The sequence below is a fragment of the Anolis carolinensis genome, chromosome 2 (genome assembly GCF_035594765.1).
Source record: "Anolis carolinensis isolate JA03-04 chromosome 2, rAnoCar3.1.pri, whole genome shotgun sequence".
Taxonomy (NCBI): domain Eukaryota; kingdom Metazoa; phylum Chordata; class Lepidosauria; order Squamata; family Dactyloidae; genus Anolis; species Anolis carolinensis.
The window spans coordinates 96,845,955-96,865,741 of record NC_085842.1 but is presented as its reverse complement, the minus strand read 5'-3'; the positions used below and the strand labels follow the sequence as shown (position 1 = coordinate 96,865,741).

Sequence of the window (19,787 nt, the reverse complement as noted above, 5' to 3'; positions counted from 1 at the left end):
TCTAGGAAGGGAGTTCCAGAACCTGGAATAGCTGTTTAGAAGAGGGTGAATTGTGCAGATAAAGTTGTCTTTTGTCAAGAAAATGTTCCACAATGCCTTCTAAATAGTTATGGTCTTTAAAAGTTACGAGCCATAATTGAAAAAGGGCAGGCTTTTTGTTCTTCTTCTCAGTTAAGAGAGAGATACTGAGGACACACAAGTGAAAAGAACAAGAGAAGTGAAGTTGACAAAGATACCTGGGAAGAGGCCCATAAGATACTTAGTTTTTGGATAATCTGAGCAAATAGCATTCATGGGTAACTTGTATATGGATTCGTTTTGGCTGTTTACCTTTGGCTTCTTCGGCTTGTTCAGCCTGGCCAGACAGTTGTAACAGCAAGGGCACAGCCCCCATGTTTTTTTCACCAGAAATGGCCTACGTGGCTTCCGAGTGCAGCTACTTCCCTTCTATTCGGGAGCACACAGCAAACGGAGAGGCTGCCGCATGTTTGCACGTGGTTTCCCTGTGAGCCCTGGACCAATCAGAGTAGAACAATGCCATAACATGTCTTTCACAAGCTTTATCTATTTCATGGGGCGAGCACCTCCACTGCTCAGTTGCGTCCTGGCTCTGAGAAGTGCTTCTTCAGTCTGTTTGCCTTGCCTATTTTGCCTTGCCTTGCCTTTCTGCTCTGCTCTACTTTAGCTTTTTGCTTTGTTTGACTTCTAGCATTAAATCTTTTTGATTTTCCTTTATTTTCTTTTTATTTAGTGGGACTGGGAGTTGGAAAGTGCGGGTGGGTGCATGTGTTTGGTGACTTGGGAGGAAAGAAAGAGCATCTCTTGGATAGGTGGGTGTGTTATCTTCAAAAATATTGAATGCCTCTGAGCCTTGAATTACCCTTTAGCTTCTTTTCTTCTCTCCTTATATTTTTTCTAGATTTCCACCCCTAAAAATCAGGGGATAACCCAAACGTTATGAAACTTAGTGGGCCAGAAGTGGTAGATGCGTTTTCTAAGTGTGGCTATTTTCATCCTGATAGCCTTGAAAATGATGGGAAGGGGAACCTGTGAATCCCCCCATTGCCGCCAGTGAGCCAGATCTAGCCGCATTTTTCAGCTGTGGACAAAAAATGGCTGTTCAGTTGCCCGTTCTTTTTTGGGAAGCGTGCAAGAATAGACCCCCCCTCCAAAATATGGGTAGCAGAAACGGATCAAGGTTCAGCTGAAATAGACAAGCCTATTCTTGAGTGCTAGCTTTGTTCTTGGAAACTTGGTGTAGGGATAGTAGACTTTTGCCATATTTCAGTTGTGTTTTCATTTAGCTTTATCTATATGTCTGTAAATATCAAAAAAGAGCAATATGCCTCCTGTAACTTTCTTCTAGCTCCGACTCGCCCTCAAACACATAAATGCTGTCAAGGACATCAAAATGAATTTTTTTCTTGGTGTGTGTATGTGTATAGGCAAATATATATTGGTAGGTGAGCATATTTTGTGCTCGTGGCATGTGGTGCATCAAAGCATGAAGGCATTTCCTTGTGGGTATGCACACATGCTTTTATCCTTAGTGGCACATTCAGTCATTTTCAAAGGCTATGAACAGAGAGAAGAAAATCCCAAAGTTTACGGATTTGACAGAACCTAATGGAGGACAGAGAGAACATCACAGGTTGAAACAGAATTTATGTTACATGACAAATTTTTTTAGAAAAAGGCAGAGAACTCAAATGAACAAACAGTACTCATGTTTTGAGTATTTTGTGCATTATTTTAACAATGACAGCTTTTTTGAGAAACAGCAAGAAAATGGTCTCTATTGTCTAAAACAGGGTTAGAGAATCAGGATTGCCTGGAACCTGAGGGTTCCATGAAAAGTCATTAGGGGTTCAGTGAAAAGATTGGGATTGGGTTTTTTTAGCTGTAGACTATACTATTTTCAAAAATGGGGGTCCTTTGAAACTTGAAATTTATTTCAAGAGTTCCTCCAGAATGACAATATTGAGAAAGCCTGGTCTAGATAGGTTTCCAATATCTTGAAAATAATGATGAGCACTCTAAATAATGGAGCACCAACGGGACCTGCAGGGATTATCATTGTCAGCAGTAGGAGAAATGACTAATATTTAATTAAGTTCCAGAGGAGGTGGATTGTTTACTTTACAGATTATCAGACACATTTACATCAGCTGTTTTTTTTTAAGAAAACCCTTTTCCATTACTTGAATTTTGAACTCTACAGATGTGCCCTTTCCGGGCAAAAGGCCTTCCAAGACATAAAGATCTGGTTTAAAATTTAGACTCAATTTACTTCTCTATTGTTTCTCATGGTGAAGACCTGGTATTTAGAATACATCATTCCACCTTCAGCTTATACCGTTCCTCCCTACTCCCTTTACTGGCCTCCTGTTTATTTAATTGCTCTGTTTCTGTAGTCAGCTTCACAGCTTCATCCATGTATTTCCCGACAAAAGACCAACAACACATCAGGAGACAACTAGATTGCTCTATAGGGCTGTCCCACATCACTGGCCTGCTTCTGAGTGCTGGCATAACCTTGAGTCTTTTAGTCACAGCCCCACTTCCTGAAATGCTGACAAAATAATAATGGAATTTAATACTAAAACCTTATGTATGCAACAGATACTTCCAGGTAGTGGTACTGTTCTATTACCTGGGCAGAGACCAAAAGGTGGCTCTAGACAGAGAATGATAGTCTATTTTAGGGGCGGGGGGGGGGGGGGGGGGTTGAAGGAGTAAAACCATTTTCCCCGTCTTCCTGTTATCCCCTCCCCCTCCATGTCACAGTTGTGGAAACAACCCTCTTTTATGAAATGGGAAGTGGCGATGGGGAATAACCAGTGAAAACAGGGAAAATGGTTTTCCTTCTTCAACCTCCCTCCCATAACATGGACTATCCTGCTCTGTCTAGAACCCCCCTTTGGCCTCTGCCAAAATAATGGAACCATACCTAGGTAGTATTTTGGGAGGAGAAAGGCAAGTGCTTCCTCTCCCTTAAGCCACATACTCACATGTATTCTATGTCTCTGGTATTTTTCAGTGCATGGGAAAGTTGTGTGAATGTAGCGTGATTACCACCTATTCACTCAAACAGCTCATCACATCTTTGAAAAGTTAGCTTGATACTGAGATGATTTCAGTCAAGAAACTCAAGTATGTGTTGTTCTGCCCCTGACTTTACTTTCTCTAGCTGCTTTGGTTGCAATTCAGTTTCCTATAAGGTTACATTTGAAGTGAGATGGGTGGCATGTGAAGTTCCTTTAAATAGTGAAATTATATATAGATCACAGAGATACAAAGGGGCATTATAGAAAGAGTACTCCAAATGCCAGCTCCTGAGCTTTAATTTAAGCATTCACATTTGTAAGTCTTGCTTCTGATTCTCAAGTGTTCAAAAGAAGTGATTAGTTGAATAGCCTTTTAACATTTTGTCTCAATTATTTCTAAACATAGGGGGCTTAATGACATTATGAATAAAATTTATTTAAGACATTTTTATTCCACCTTTCCATCAATGAAGTTCAGAAAAGCTTGCAGTAGCCATCAGCTCTTGTGAGGAAGTATAGGAGATACATTTAATAAAAATCTCACAATTAAAAATAATCAATATAAAATCAAAAGCAGCATAGAAACAGTAAAATAGTAAAAGAATAGTAGACAAAAGAGTTCCCCTTTACTGAAAATTTGTAAGACCTGGAAATTGTGGCCTCTCTTCAAAATGTGGGTGGCAGTGGCCACGTCTCGTGGTCACAACTGAAGCATTGCCTTAAAAATGTGGTCAACTACTGTACATTAGAGAGCAGTGGGCAGCATCATTCAGCCTCTGAAATTGAACAAAACCCCTAAGCAGGTGCTCATTCTCAAGAAAGACTGGTCCCACATGAATTAGACCAAGTGTTGTGATAATGGAGTCTCCCGTAATCTGGGCAACAAAGCCAAGGGAATAGTCTCTCCTCCAGTAAGTAAAGAGTTAAGGAGGTCTTGGGTTAAGTTACATTTATTCTGGTCAGTTTCACAGAGGAGCAACAGGATTGCAAGAGACAATGACTGAATAAGATTATCAGTTGAGATGGAATACAAAAGCTTTGAGAGCTTCTGAGGAGAAGTTATAAAAGCCTCAGGATGCCACAATGTGGCAGAGACACACACAAGGAGACCTGAGAGAGACTAAGGCTCCTTCCACATAGCTGTATAAAATCCCACATTATCTGCTTTGAACTGGATTATATGGCAGTGTGGAGTCAGATAACCCAGTTCAAAGATGATATTGTGGATTATCTGTTTTGATATTCTGAGTTATATGGCTGTGTGGAAGGGCCCTAAGGATGGATCTACACTGCCCTATGTCCCAGGATCTGATCCCAGATTATCTACTTTAAACCAGATTATATGTGTCTACATTGCTAGATAATCTGGGATAAACAGATAACCTCAGACCATTGCCTTGGATAAAAGGCAGTGCAGATCAAGCCTAAGGCCCCTTCACACTGCTCTATATTCCAGGATCTGATCCCAGATTATCTGTTTTAAACTGGATTATATTAGCCTCCACTGCCAGATAATCTGGGATAAGCAGATAATCTGAGATCGGATTCTGATAATAATAATAATAATAATAATAATAATAATAATAATAATAATAATAATAATGTACATGGATGACCTGAAGCTATATGGGAAAACGCAAACTGAAATCCAGTCTCTGACTAAAACTGTCCAAATTTTTAGCACTGATATCAGCATGGAGTTTGGTTTGGACAAATGTTCAACAGTGGCATTGAAGAAGGGAAAAATCATTGAAAGTGAGGACGTAAATATGCCTAATGGCCAAACGATAAAGTGTCACCAGCCAGAGGCCTATAAATATCTGGGCATATTACAGCTGGACAACATCAAGCATGAACATGTGAAGACTGTGGTCAGTAAAGAATACACACAAAGGGTCAGAAAAATTCTCAAAAGCAAGCTCAATGGAGGCAACACCATCAAACCCATAAACACCTGGGCCATACCTGTCATAAGATATACTGCTGGCATCATAAACTGGACGCAGATGGAACTGGACAATTTGGACAGAAAAACAAGAAAACTAATGACCATTCATCATTCACTGCACCCTCGCAGTGATGTTGGCCGGCTATATCTGCCTAGAAGATCAGGGGGCAGAGGACTCTTACAAGTAAAACAAGCAGTCAAAGAAGAAGAACATGCCCTGGCAGAATATGTAAAGCAAAGTGAAGAACCTGCTCTGATTGAAGTCAAAAATCAGAAACTCCTCAAAGCACAGCAGACAAAAAACCAGTACAAGAAAACCGCACTACAAACTAGAGCTGACAGCTGGCACAACAAAACATTGCATGGAAAGGGTTGTTGTATGTCTTTCGGGCTGTGTGGCCATGTTCCAGAAGCATTCTCTCCTGACGTTTCGCCCACATCTATGGCAGGCATCCTCAGAGGTTGTGAGGTATGGAACTCAGAGGTTGTGAGGTATTGCATAGAAAGTTCCTTGACAAAATTGAAGGAAAAGCTGATAAGGAGAAGACCTGGCTCTGGCTCACGAATGGGACCCTGAAGAAGGAGACAGAAGGCCTGATCCTTGCAGTCCAGGAGCAAGCCATCAGTACAAATGCAATGAAGGCCAAGATCGAAAAATCAGCTGATGACCCAAAATGGAGACTGTGCAAGGAAACCGACGAAACCATTGATCATATCCTCAGCTGCTGTAAGAACATCGCACAGACAGACTACAAACAGAGGCACAACTACGTGGCCCAAATGATTCATTGGAACGTATGCCTCAAGTACCACCTTCCAGCAGCAAAGAACTGGTGGGATCACAAACCTGCAAAAGTATTGGAAAATGAACATGCAAAGATACTGTCGGACTTCCGAATCCAGACTGACAAAGTTCTGGAACACAACAAACCAGACATCACAGTTGTGGAAAAGAAAAAGGTTTGGATCATTGATGTTGCCATCCCAGGTGACAGTCGCATTGACGAAAAACAACAGGAAAAACTCAGCCGCTATGAGGACCTCAAGATTGAACTTCAAAGACTCTGGCAGAAACCAGTTCAAGTGGTCCCAGTGGTGATCGGCACACTGGGTGCCGTGCCAAAAGATCTCAGCCGGCATTTGGAAACAATAGACATTGACAAAATTATGATCTGCCAACTGCAAAAGGCCACCCTTCTCTGATCTGCGCGCATCATCCGAAAATACATCACACAGTCCTAAAAGCTTGGGAAGTGTTCGACTTGTGATTTTGTGATATGAAATCCAGCATATCTATCTTGTTTACTGTGTCATAATAAAATAATAATAATACTTTATTTTTCTATCCCACCACCATCTCCCCAAAGGGACTCGGGGTGGCTAACATGGGACCAAGCCCAAAAAAGAAACAAAACATTGACAGTTAAAACCAATATAAGTAAAGTAAAAACAATATCAGCAAATTAAAAACACAAAATACAAAACAGTGTAATGACTCGATAGGGAAGGTAGTAGTACTAGCATAGGGACAGTGTGGAAGGGGCCTTAGGGGTTGAGGCAAATGCCTCACCTTCAGAAACCTGATTTAGGCTTGGCAAAAGGTCGAGACTGGCATCCCTTCCCACAGTGAGCATCCAAGGTACCTTCCACTCTGCTCCATATCCCAGGATCTGATCCTGGATTATCTGTTTTAAACTGGATTATATGAGTCCCTACTGCCAGATAATCTGGGATAAGAAAATAATCTGGGATCAGATCCTAGGATATAAGATGGTGTGGAAGGGGCTCTAGTTTCAATATATCTGTATATCATGAGTAGAATAGAAATGTTCAGTCAGATCAGTGTTTCTCAAACTCTGCTCCTCCAGGTGTTTTGGACTTCAACTCCCAGAAATCCCAGCCAGTTTACCAGCTGTTAGGAATTGTGTGAGCTGAAGGCCAAGACCCCTTCTACACTGCCATATAATCCATTTCACAGCAGATAATCTGGATTTCATATAGCAGTGTAGAAAATAGGCTTGTGCACGGATTTGGTTTGGTTGGTTCCCTTTGGCCAATCTAGCTTGTTCAGATGGCCATAATGGTAAGGGCTCATCTGTCATGTTTTTTCATCCATAACGGGCCACGAAGCAGCTGATAACGTTTCCTTTTCCTCTATTCGGCATCTCGTGGTGCACAGAGAAGCTTCTGCCTGTTGGACCAATCTGAATAGAAGAATGCTTTGACGTGCCTTATGCATTGCTTCCTTAACCCAATTGCTCAAACCCAGGCTCCCTTGAAAGGAAGATAGGAAAGGGTCCCAGGAGGGGTGCTTCCTTAATCCTGTTCTTCAAACTCAGACTCCCTTGAAAGGAAGATAGAAATGGATATCAGAAAGGGTGCTTCCTTAACCCTGTTCCTCAAACCCAGGCTGCTTTGAAAGGAAGAAAGGAAAGAATCCCAGGAATGGAAAGGGGAGTGTTGTAAATTCCCCATTCCTGCTAATGGTCTGGATCTTTCCAGATCTTTCTGTTTGCCTAGTCAAAAACAGATTCTTCTATTAGCCGATTTTCAGGGGGCTCCCAAAAATGGATCTGGGAACCCATTGAAATTTGGATACCAAAAATGGCTGTCCCTCCAACCAAATTGCACAAGTCTAGTAGAAAGGGCCAGAGTTGAGGGTTGAAAAGTCCCTTCTTTCAGGCCCTTCTTCCACACGTTAATGTAAAAATAGCTATTTTAAAATGCAAAGGTGGAAAATGTTTCGGTACCTTTTTTTTTTTACTTTAGGCTGTTTGTACAGTCCCCAGAGGGTCTCAAGGACAGAAAATTGGGCACAGTTGTCCATTCTTGATTTAGACTTTTAAGATATAAGACCATCAATTTGAATTCACCCTGGAAGCAAACTGACAACCAGTGAAAACAAAAGTGAAATAAAGAAAATCATAGCAGATATAGTTGCTGAAAAGCACTCCTGACCACTGTTAACACCATCCAAGGGAAATGTGGACTCTGTGAATATTCCCAAGTTATGAATATGATGCACAAGAGTATGTGATTTAGGCAGAAACTCCAAGAATCAGTTTAAGCTTCAATTCATTTACCCAGTTTTTCTCTGAATCCAGGTACAAGTTTAGGACACCTAGCACTTCTCGGCATTGAAAGGAAAGGAAGAATAGAACTAAGGCTGAAGAACTCAGGGAAGCTGACCTAGCAGTTCCATATAAATGGGAAACAAAATGGGATTCAACCTACAACAACTCTCAACAAAAGCCATGAGACAAAATCATTTCAGAAGGACTGTTCTCTACTTGAGGAAGAACTCGAAAGATGTCTCAGCCACTAACCCAAGGGAGATGATACCATAGATCTAAAGTTAACAAAGCTAAAGACCTTTACTCCTTTTGGTTCCAAAATATGAGCTGGAAATCAGACTGACAAGGAGCAGCCAATTGATATCTCCAGGAATGCCATTATGTGCTCCATTACCTTCCACAGAAATCACAGATTGGAGACTGTCAATGGTTATTTAGATTGGCAGGACCTCTTTGCTGCCACCACTACAGCGAAAAGTATAGAGTAATTTCCAAAATTGATTCTTCTAACCCATATTCCCTTGGACTTTTCATGAGTTTTCATCCATTGTTTTTCTAGCCATCACCCACATTTTCTGTAAAGCACAAAACAGTTCTATTCTTCACACACTCTGTCCAGAAAACTGGTTATCCAGCAATAATTGAGTAAAGCATATGCCTTGCAATAAAAAATCAGCTATACTAGCTTTCCTATCAGGAGGAAAATGTCCTAGGGTGCATCTACAAATAATGAGGTTTGGCACCACTTCAATTGCCACAGTTCAATGCTGTGGATTCCTGAGAGTTGTGGTTTGGTGAGGCACTAGTGCTCTTTGGCAGAAAAGGCAAAAAACTTTTTAAAACTACAACTCCCATAATTCCATGGCAATGAGCAATAGTAGTGGTGTCAAATTGCATTTATTCTACAGTTTAGATATACCCTTAGAGCTATTAGAATATGGACTGGGTTTATTAGTTACAAAGGCAAACTATTCTAACAAGCGTCAGCACCCCTGTTATTGCAGAGCTTTGGTTACCATGAAGGAGGACTACTCTGTCCCTTCCTTGATCCAAATGATTTTCTCCCAGTCCAAATCACAACACCAGACACAAGTTGCAAATGACAAAAATAACCATGTACTTATGTTTAGTTTCACATCAAAGATCATTTGCCTCTTTTTAGGTTGTCTGAAATTTCTTTTTTACCAGATGTATGTTAAAGTTACCCTAAGAGGTTTTAAACAACAATGCATATAAAATGTTTAATAGAATATTTAATCTCCCATGGAACTGCTTGCACCTATTAAAGGATAACTGAATGCAGACATTTGGCAATATGCATTACAATGTTGATGCGCAGCTATGGGGAGAAAATGTATGAAAATTGTGAGAATGCCATGGGTATTAATTTTTCTCCATGTGCCCAAGAATCAAGATGCACACTCCTGTTCAAGATAAACTAGTAAGCTGTAACAGAAGACATTGGGGTAGGCTACAGTCTAGCACACATCCAGACAACAGGGATACAATCAATGGCAGCATTTTAACAGAAAATAGATTCTGTTGCTGGTAATTAGAGTAATTAGAGATAATTAGAGTCAGCTGGACATTAAGAAATATATTTTCCACCAAATGTATTTTCGAACACTTCTGAAGCACAGCACAGCATGTGATGTTACATAGGTGCAAATGATGTTTATCAAATGCTCACTGTTCAGAAAGGATTTCAGCTGACATAGTAGCAGAAGATGTAGGGAGTGAGGGGCACTCTTGGCTATTCCTGGATGCTGCAAGGCAGAATCCAGGTGTATTTGGAGGGCTAGGTTGGCTAAGAACTGACAACCATGTTTTTCCTCAACTCAAACCTTCAAACCTGCGATCATTGTCTAGTCCTTCCTTCCCTCCTTCCTTCCTTCCCTCCTTCCTTCCTTCCTTCCATCCATCTATCCATTCTTGGTTATATGCAGGCCTGTAGCCGGTGTGTGTGTGTGTGTGTGTGTGTGTGTTTAACCCCCCCTGAAATTTTTCAGTTTTTTTTAAAAAAACTGGTTTACTCATGAATTTTAACTGGTTAACCAAATCCCCATGCTAAGTCTATGAGACACAAAAAATTAAGAGTCCCTTCAGGCACTATCTCAAGCAGATATTGACAGGCATGTAGCCGGGGGGTGGGGGTGGGGGGTAAGGGGTTCAACCCCCCCCCCCCCCCAAATTTTCAACCCCCACCCCGAAATGTTTTTTTGGCTACAGCCCTGGTTATATGAACCTCAGTTTGCCAATCTATGATTTTACTACAGACTGAATTACTTTACTTAATACAATTGGACAAATATACATGTCTAGTAATGTTGCATACACCAAAGGAGAGCATGACATTAAGATCTTTCAGTATTGCCTCTTTTGGATATTTATGTCCTTGACATTTTATTCCAAAATGACTTCTTTCTGCTTCTATTTTCCATAGGTTGATACTCTTTTCTCCCTTGCTGCATCATATTTTGTGAATTCCACTGAGCACTTTTATCACCTGCAACCATCTTCTAGAAACACCAATGTTTCTGACATCTTCCTAATTCCCTCTCGTACTCTCACTAATTTTTTATTAATGCAAATTTCCTTCCCAGAGTTCCTGTTCCTCTAAATCTCCTGATAATGCCTCTCCTTTATTGATAGCCTTTGTACTCTTTCCAGCAACTATTATTCTCCCTTTGGATTGTACCTCAAACTCTGTGTGTGAACTCATTAGATCTTTGCATATTGACATAATGATCGTCACTGATCTGTGTGCTGCAAAGTCAGCCTCTGGTGCCTTTAAATGTCAACATTAATGTCTTATGTGTGAACGAAAATCCCCAAAACTGGCATTTTAATGATCTTACTAGATAAAAGCTGGAATAGTAATAACTATGTAAATTTTGCCTCAAGGGGAGTGGTATTCTCAGTAATTTCAACAACTACAGTGTGCAGTCACCTGGTTTGGCTAGTGATATTAGTCCAGAAAATCAAAAGTACAGAGTGGTAGCATTCTATTCAAACATACCCCAAAACATCATGAAAGTACAATTGTATTTTAATTCCAAAATAGCTCTTGTAAAACTGATTTTTAGCAAACATTTTTTAATTCACAGTTTCCTCACTTTTGTGGGGGTCCTGTGCTCCTAACCCTAACAAATATATGAGCACTGACTGTATTTCATCTTCATGAGCCTATTGGCATTGACATTTGTCTACCTCTTGCTCTCAGACATGACAAGAAATGAGAAGCAGTTTAATTTCTTTGGAAGGTTGAAATGAGAAATGGCATAGTACTTTCCACTGCAATGTACACATCATTTTACAGACACACCAGCAGATTGATGACATGAGAGCAATTGTGTCCCTCTGGAAAGCCAAGGTTCTGTTGTAGTTGCTTATAAATAATATAAATAATAAAACGTTATTTATATACCGCCCTATCTCCCGGATGGGACTCAGGGCGGTTTACAGTCATAAAAGCAACACAAACATCAGTGTGTTCTGCACAATCAGTAAGAGATATGGTGCAAATAATATGGGTCTGTCTTGATTATACCTGGAAAACCCTAACCTGTAGTATTCATTGAAACTTTGAGGCATTTTTGACTGTTTTTGTTTAATCAAGTAAAGTACACTGATGTTATTAGCTTAGAGTATTTTTTTCTTTGCTCAATTGGCCCTCCGTATCCATGGATTCTGCATGCACAAAGTTCAACCATCCATGGTTTGAAAATGTGTTTTTAACTTCAAAAACAAAGCTTGATTTTGCCATTTTATATAAGAGATACCATTTTGCTATATAGCATATAATGGGACTTGAACATTCATGGATTTTGGCATCCACAGGGGTCCTGCAACCAAACCTCAGTAGATACTGAGGGCTTACTGTACTATACTCCCAGAATCTCCCAGTTAGTATAGGCTTCATGAAGCATAGACCATTTCTAAACTATGATTTTTTCAAGAATGAACATTTCCAATTCATTTTTGAAAAAATCATAGCTTAGAAAGCTTCCAAAGTAACTAGGAAATTTTTTTCTTGCTGGTTGGCGAACACCATCACTTCTGCATCTAATAGAAAACTTTATGCTTTCTCTAAACATTGATACTTGCTGTGTTTGCAATTCACTGGCAAGGAAGAAATAAAAAGGGACCTGGAACAGGGAGAATGACTTTCTGTAGTTCGTGGAAAGGATATGACACATTTTTTTTAGATTTCACAATTTCAATAAGCCTTGCACAGGTTTTAGATTGCCTTTTCTTTTCTACTTACCATTGTAGTTTCTGCAATAGATCCAAAGCTGTTGATGAAAATATTACAGCTGACATTCACTGGAGGACCTGCAAAACAAGCAGGGATAGGATTGGAAGTCTTAGCATTTGAGCTGGCAAAAGTAGATGAACAACTGGTGCACCAATTGTTTTTACTGATGTTCAATTGAAATGCTAAATCCTGAATGTTTTCTATTGTTTGAATCTTATCTGTGTCATTATTTTGCTATTTTACTATATGGCCAACATGGCTACCACTGAATATGTTTTATGTCAATAGAGATTACATATCAGTAAATCACATTTTCCTGTTCTTACCCTCTTGTATCTGTCATAGATATTGCTTTGGATTTGGGCTCAAACTTAAACAAAAAGCACAAAATATCAGTGCAAATGTTCACACAATATCTGTTCACACAGTTTTTGAATCTTAGGTTAAAGACCATATAAAATGACAACTCCTACGATTCCACAGCATTGAGTCATGGCAGTAATGGGTACTCCTATAGTATAGATGCACCCTCAGTGAACATGGAAGGATTACTGAAGATATAGAACCAAAACACAACAATCCTGGGTACTTTTTTGTTGTGGTGTATGTTCTGTGCCATTCACCAGAGTTTGTTCTCTTTTTGGGGGATTAAATCAGCAAGGGAGCACAGTTTACAACGACAAAATGACCTCATTAGATAAAAGGAAGACCGTTGAGTGAACTAGGTAAGATTCCATGGAGTTACATCACTTAAAGACCTTTAGCTCTAAAATGGTAGATTACAAAATCCTTGAAAACACTTTGGAGAAAATTTGAATAGAAAACTCAGCTGGCCCTTTCCAATAATTAAGTGACAAGGGAAACTGAATCTGGGGAGCAGCAGGGGAAGATTCCAAGAGGATTAGTGATAACCTGGATCTCTAGGAGCATACACCTTTCTTTTAATATCTGCTATTACTTACAGCTCTCCCTTGAAAAGATTACAGGATTAAACAAGCCAGCAAACCTATTTCCAATATAAATAAATCTTTCTGAATAGGAGCAGCAGCAGCAGACTGTAACATTCAGTAAGGATAATGTATCCATCTATATTCAGGACTAGATCTGGCTGACTGAACATGAAGGGGAAAAGGGCAAAGGAAGCTCCATCCAGCTTCAAAGGTCTTGCCAAGAAACAGCTGTAACTGGCTGTCTAGACATGCTGAATCCCATTAGGATCCCTGCATAGAATCAGAGGGCTGGGTCATACAGGCAGGTCATTACTTGCTTTCTCTGTGTTGGATCGCTTTACTTGTTAAAATCTTCAGAATTCTTCACAAGAACATGGAAGGAGTAGTGTGGGCTCCTGAAAGTCACTGCCCATCATTGCACTTAACCTTAGGTGCAATCCTTAGAAAACTTTAATTTGAGATTAAGTTTCACTAAAATCAATACATTCCAGGACTCCAATGGATATCTGAAACCATGGATAATAACAGTGCACCCTATATATTGACTATATTTGACCAGAAGCATACCATGAAATTGCACAGAAGGACCTAAATATGTCCACAAACATTTTTGGGGTGGGGGTGGGGATTATCTGTTGGAATGTGGGTAACTAAAACAGTAAATATATCAAATCTGTAGATAAGAGAATTGTACTATGTCACTATATGTTCCAGACTTTATTCTGGAACTCTCTCCCCAGAGAGATTAGAGTGACACCCATCCTGTCCACTTTTCGTAAAGACCTAAAAATGTGGATGTTCTGCTGTGCCTTTGATTAAACAGTTCGCCACATAATTGGCCCCCTAACTATAACTTGCTATCAGCTCCTGCACTTTATCTCTGTCCTCTGACCTGTAGATTTAGCATTCTAAATGACATTACCCTTCTAACCCTAATTTATTTTTGGCTCCTGCACTTTTTCACCAGCCCTGTCTTGAAACTCTATTGCACAAGCTCCTATCCTCTGAATTCCAGTATTTTTAACTGTTGAGGCTATTGGTTACTTGATGATGTTGTTTTTATGTTGTTATGATGTTATTTTAAATTTTATTGGGTTGTGTTTTTCATCTATGTTTGTCCCCAAATGTTTTTCATCAGGCTTGTCCCCATGTAAGACACCCTGAGTCCCTTTGGGGAGATGGTGGCAGGATACAAAAATTATTATTATTATTATTATTATTATTATTATTATTATTATTATTATTATTATTCAATAGTGAGAGAAGGTCACAGGCAACCCTACCTACAGTTTAACTTCCTTGGGATATGAGAGATAGCATTGGATACATTCTTGCATTGCAGCACCCATTTATTTACAAATATGCAAGCAGATGAGAGTGTATTGAAAGGAACAGGAATCCCATACCAGGCAATATAAATGCTTATTCTTCTTTACATTTTCCTGTTTCAAAATCTACATCTTGTCGTTGTTCAGGGAAAGCACTGGACACTCTTTATGTTCAAATTCAAACTGATGTTTCTTTAATCTCCTCTTACAAAAATGATCATAAACCCTAGACTGCCATTTCTTCAATCCAATCAAAGAAATGGCAACCAATAATGTCTGACCAATACTACAGGTCAATATCCAATGTTAGCCTAAGAGTTAGCATACTTGCTGAAAAAATGTGGGGGTGACAAAATTTGATTTGAAACTAAAGTGATGTAGTTTTGGTAGGAACCAAAATCTAATCAGGATATTCAATGCTCCCTATATCCATAGGTCTCTTTCTCCTTTTTCTTGAGTTACTGCTTCTTGCTAACAGGCTTAAAAATATCAGTTGACATAAAAGGAAACCCCTGCCTTAATTCTGAATTCAAGAGCTCTTCAGAAACATATTACAGAATAGAAATATAATGGGTTAAATCCAATTGCTACTGGATCAACTGGATCAATGGAGCTTACATAAGTATTCCCATTGGTTCAGTGGGTCTACTGAAACTCGGACTAACAATTGGATTTGCCCAGTAAAATAAGAAGTAGCCAGGAAGAACATCTCAGAAATGGTTGTGCATAAAACCTTGATTTCCTTCTTTTGAATGAGTTTTGTTTCTCCTTTAAATTATCCTAGTCATTTCTCTAGTTTTCTGCTGATTTAAAACAAAACACAACATAAATGTATGTAAAGAAATGTATGAGATGTTGTCCTTTTTACCTTTGGGAAATACTGGCAATGTGATAGGATTTGCTTAAGCTATAGGAAAGAATTGTTCTGCCCCTATACTGTCTTAATTACTTGGAAGGTGAAGTGGCTGTGCAGGGAACAGATCAGAGACTATATTGTTGAATAAAACAATAATTTATTAACTGACAAGAATTTTAGACTTTCTCTTCTCCTGAGTCTCACTACAAAGTTTTTATGGGGAGATGTCAAGTCTTTGAGAGATATACACAGTTCTGGCTGAACCGAGGCTCTTGAATTTTTATTTCTTCTTATTATCTCTTTCTTGTATGATGTTCAACTGTCTCTAAGATGGTTTCAATAATTAACTTGACTGGACTTCAATACAGCTCTGTCTGGAAGTGCTATTTGCAGACCTTCCAGCCTTCCTCTCTCTTCACCTTCCAGTCATGAAAAGGCTGACTCTTCCAAGAAGCAAAAGTGCCTTGCCAGAGGCTCCGCCCTGAGGGGGTTCTTAAAGGGGAAGAGCAAAGGACGTTTCAAATGCAAAGAGGTGGTCTAGACTGACTCCCAGAAACTGTACATAAAATATTAATCCCTCTAACTAAAAAGGGCTTAACTAGGGTAAACAGCAAGGGTCTTCCTGGGGCACAACAAGCATTAAGCTCTCATTGGTTTGCTGGTCTAGGTCACCGAAACTGAAAAGCCATAATCTTTACTTAGGTTAGTTCTGTGTACATGAAAAACATTATATATGGTTCATAGCATTCACTTTGTGCATGTGATTTCTTTTGTTATATCAGTGGGTTGAATCCTATTAAATGTTCCAACTAGAACAGACCCATTAAATCAAGAAGATTTGATGTGGTGTTCTCACTATTTGGTGACCATTTTGTGAGCTCACTATTTAACTATTAATTCAGTGGATCTTTCTGTGGCTAGTTTTGGCCCACATGTAGGTCAATAAAAGTCTTGACCCCCCCCCCCCCCGTCCTTGACCCCATTTCTATGTGCTTACTCAATTTGATTGTCTCTCTGACTCATTTAGAAGAACTCCCAAATTCCTGCCAGACAGTCCCATACTGCCATCTTTCCTCAATCTAATTTGATTTCTTTAAAATATCAATTTCTTTTCATGAAGAGTAGAGACTTCGAGTTACAACAGCTGTTCTGGTTGGCAGCTATAAGCCTGGCACTGCATTATCAGACCTGGTTGGTCATTTCCACAGCAGTTAACAATTCCTTTCTTTAGTTTGGTGAGGCCCTAGAGCTCTCTGCTCGATAGTTCTAAAGGCCATGGCCTGAACTGCAGGTTCCAGGATTCCATAGGATGGTACCATGTAACTTAAAATGGAATTATAGAGCTCTAAGCTGTACAGTGTGAAAGGACTTGTGATCAGCTGCGAGCATTCAGATGTCATGGAAAGAATATGTGCAAGTGGAGAGCTATAGGGATAGCTTTGTTCCTTTCTCACTACTAATAAGCCCAATGGCTATGTCTTCAATTATTGGCAGTTCTGGCCAGAATGAGAAGTAATTTCAAATGCTTATGAATGTATACACGACAGGCTCCTCCATGGAAGAGGGACTTTGATTGGGTCCAAATGCCTCCTTGCTTGAAGAAACACTTACTTACTTACTTACTTACTCTGGTACATGCAAGCCTCTTTTGACACTTTCTGAATATGTGGACTTGTATGGGGGAGCATTTTGATGGAAAGGATAGCTCACATGGCCTCATGATCTTGCCCATATTTAAAAAGTTTTTAAATACCTCCCTACTGTTTCAGTACTCTTTCAAAGTTTCAAAACTGCTTGAATGTTTAAAGACTCTTCAACATTTCACAGATGTAAACTGTGTAGTCGAGCAGTGTCGGAATGCAGTTAATATGGCAAGAACTAACAAGTGGAGGCAGAGGGAGAAATGTAGCAGTTTGCTTTTGCCTAACCTACTGGGAAGAGTAAGATTCTTCTGAGTTAATGAACTGCAAACTACTTTTGCATTTAGACCTCAGTCAGACCTAAGTGTTAGTTTTAACCTTTAAAGTCCTACATGGTTTGATTCTAGGTTACCTACAGGATTGCCTTCATCTGCGCAATCTGCCCTGTTGGACATTTAGGGCCTCTGGTAGATGCTTACTCCAACCAGCGAGAATCCAACTGGGAACTGTCACTCAGAGGACCTTTTCATCGTTCACTGCGAGATTGTGGAATGATCTGCCGGAAGAGCTCCAACAGCTAAATGAGCTGACAGAATTTGAGACCAACCGAAGACCCATCTCTTCTGGCAGGCCTACCCAGTCAACTTTGAATCATGAGTTTTTGATGTGTATTCTATTGCTGCCATATGTTGATCTTTGTACCTGTATTTTTTTTATAATGAAGTGTTTTGATATATGTATTTTATGTTGATTTTTTTACTTTTTTGTAACGTTCCTCAAGCCATTATGAGAGGTGGGTAACTAATAATCATCATCATCATCATCATCATCATCATCATCATTATCATCACCATATCCTCAGCTGCTGTAAGAAAATCACACAGACTACAAACAGAGGCACAACTATGTGGCCCAAATGATTCATTGGAACTTATGCCTCAAGTACCACCTCCCTGCAGTAAAGAACTGGTGGGATCACAAACCTGCAAAGGTTGTGGAAAATGAACACGCAAAGATACTGTGGGATTTTCGAATCCAGACTTACAAAGTTCTGGAACACAACACACTAGACAACACAGTTGTGGAAAAGAAAAACGTTTGGATTATTGATGTGGCAATTCCAGGTGACAGTCAAATTGATGAAAAACAACAGGAAAAACTCAGCCGCTATCAGGACCTCAAGATCGAACTTCAAAGACTCTGGCAGAAACCAGTACAGGTGGTCCTGGTGGTGATCGGCACATTGGGTGCTGTGCCAAAAGATCTCAGCCGGCATTTGGAAACAATAGACATTGACAAAATTACGATCTGCCAACTGCAAAGGCCACTCTACTGGGATCTGCGCACATCATCCGAAAATACATCACACAGTCCTAAACACTTGGGAAGTGTTCGACTTGTGATTTTGTGATACGAAATCCAGCATATCTATCTTGTTTGCTGTGTCAGACTATGTCGTTGTGACAATAATAATAATAATAATAATAATAATAATAATAATAATAATAATATATTGCTGAGGATAATATAATTTTGGGGGAGAGAGATTATAGTAGATTCATTAAACAAAGGGTACTCGATAGCTGTGGCGCAGGCTGGTTAGCAGCCAGCTGCAATAAATCACTCTGACCAAGAGATCATGAGTTCGAGGCCAGCCCGTGTCGGGGTGAGCACCCAACAATTAAAATAAAAAATAGCCCCTGGTCGTTGTTGACCTAAGCAACCCGAAAGATAGTTGCATCTATCAAGTAGGAAATTTAGGTACCACTTATATGTGGGGAGGCTAATTTACGACACCATAAAAATCATCCAGCCGCTGTTGGAATGAGGAAGTTGCCGTCACAGTGGATGATGAAGCAGCTGCTCCCCCTGTGGCCAGAATCAAACATACCCTCAGGAAGCTGGAAGCTGGAGAAGGTTTAAATTGCCTCTGCGTCTGTCTCTTTCTCTGTTCTATGTTAAGGCATTGAATGTTTGCCTTATATGTGTACAATGTGATCCGCCCTGAGTCCCCTTCGGGGTGAGAAGGGCGGAATATAAATACTGTATATAAATAAATAAATTTATGCAAGTATTGGAAAGAGAGACTCATTGCATGAACAGTACATGTTAATACCTCAACAACTTAACATCCGTGATTCAGAAATTCATCAAGCTGCTTCCTACTACTTTAGTCTCCGATGCAAAATGATGTATATAATTTTTCAGTGTCCTTCTAGCCAGGGTTTTAATTCAAACGGCAAGTTTATATTGGTATGGTTTAGTTTTTCTCCATTCTAATAGAAATGAATAGAAATACCTCACAACCTCTGAGGATGCCTGCCATAGATGTGGGCGAAACGTCAGGAGAGAATACTTCTGGAATATGGCCACACAGCCCGAAAGACATACAACAACCCAGAAATGAAGTTGAATTATATGTTTAAGCATATAAACATATGCTTAACATCTTTCTATTAGCTATAACACTACCTTATAAAAGTAACTTTCCAAGCTTTGATTCCAGCACAGGAAAAATATTGGACTACCTTGTGGGGAATTTTTTTCAGCCTTATGGGAGAATCAATATGGCTGTGTCGCAACAACATATGAGTAGCACTCCCTTAGTCGCTTTCCTATCCTCACTTCAAACTTTTTGTCTTGGTTCACAACAAACATTTAAAGTATGGATATTGTGTCTTTGTCT

The 19,787-nt window shown here is 39.7% G+C and overlaps 1 protein-coding gene across 2 annotated transcripts in view; it reads right to left on the bottom strand.

Moving 5' to 3' along the window:
- The window catches only part of glra1 (glycine receptor alpha 1), a 114,154-nt gene that overhangs the window by 51,642 nt on the left and 42,725 nt on the right, over window positions 1–19,787 (bottom strand). For both annotated transcript variants that reach the window (XM_016995732.2, XM_008116333.3), the window contains exon 3: window positions 12,337–12,404. In XM_016995732.2, the coding sequence (XP_016851221.1) occupies window positions 12,337–12,404 (68 nt within the window). The remainder of the gene's footprint in view (window positions 1–12,336; window positions 12,405–19,787) is intronic.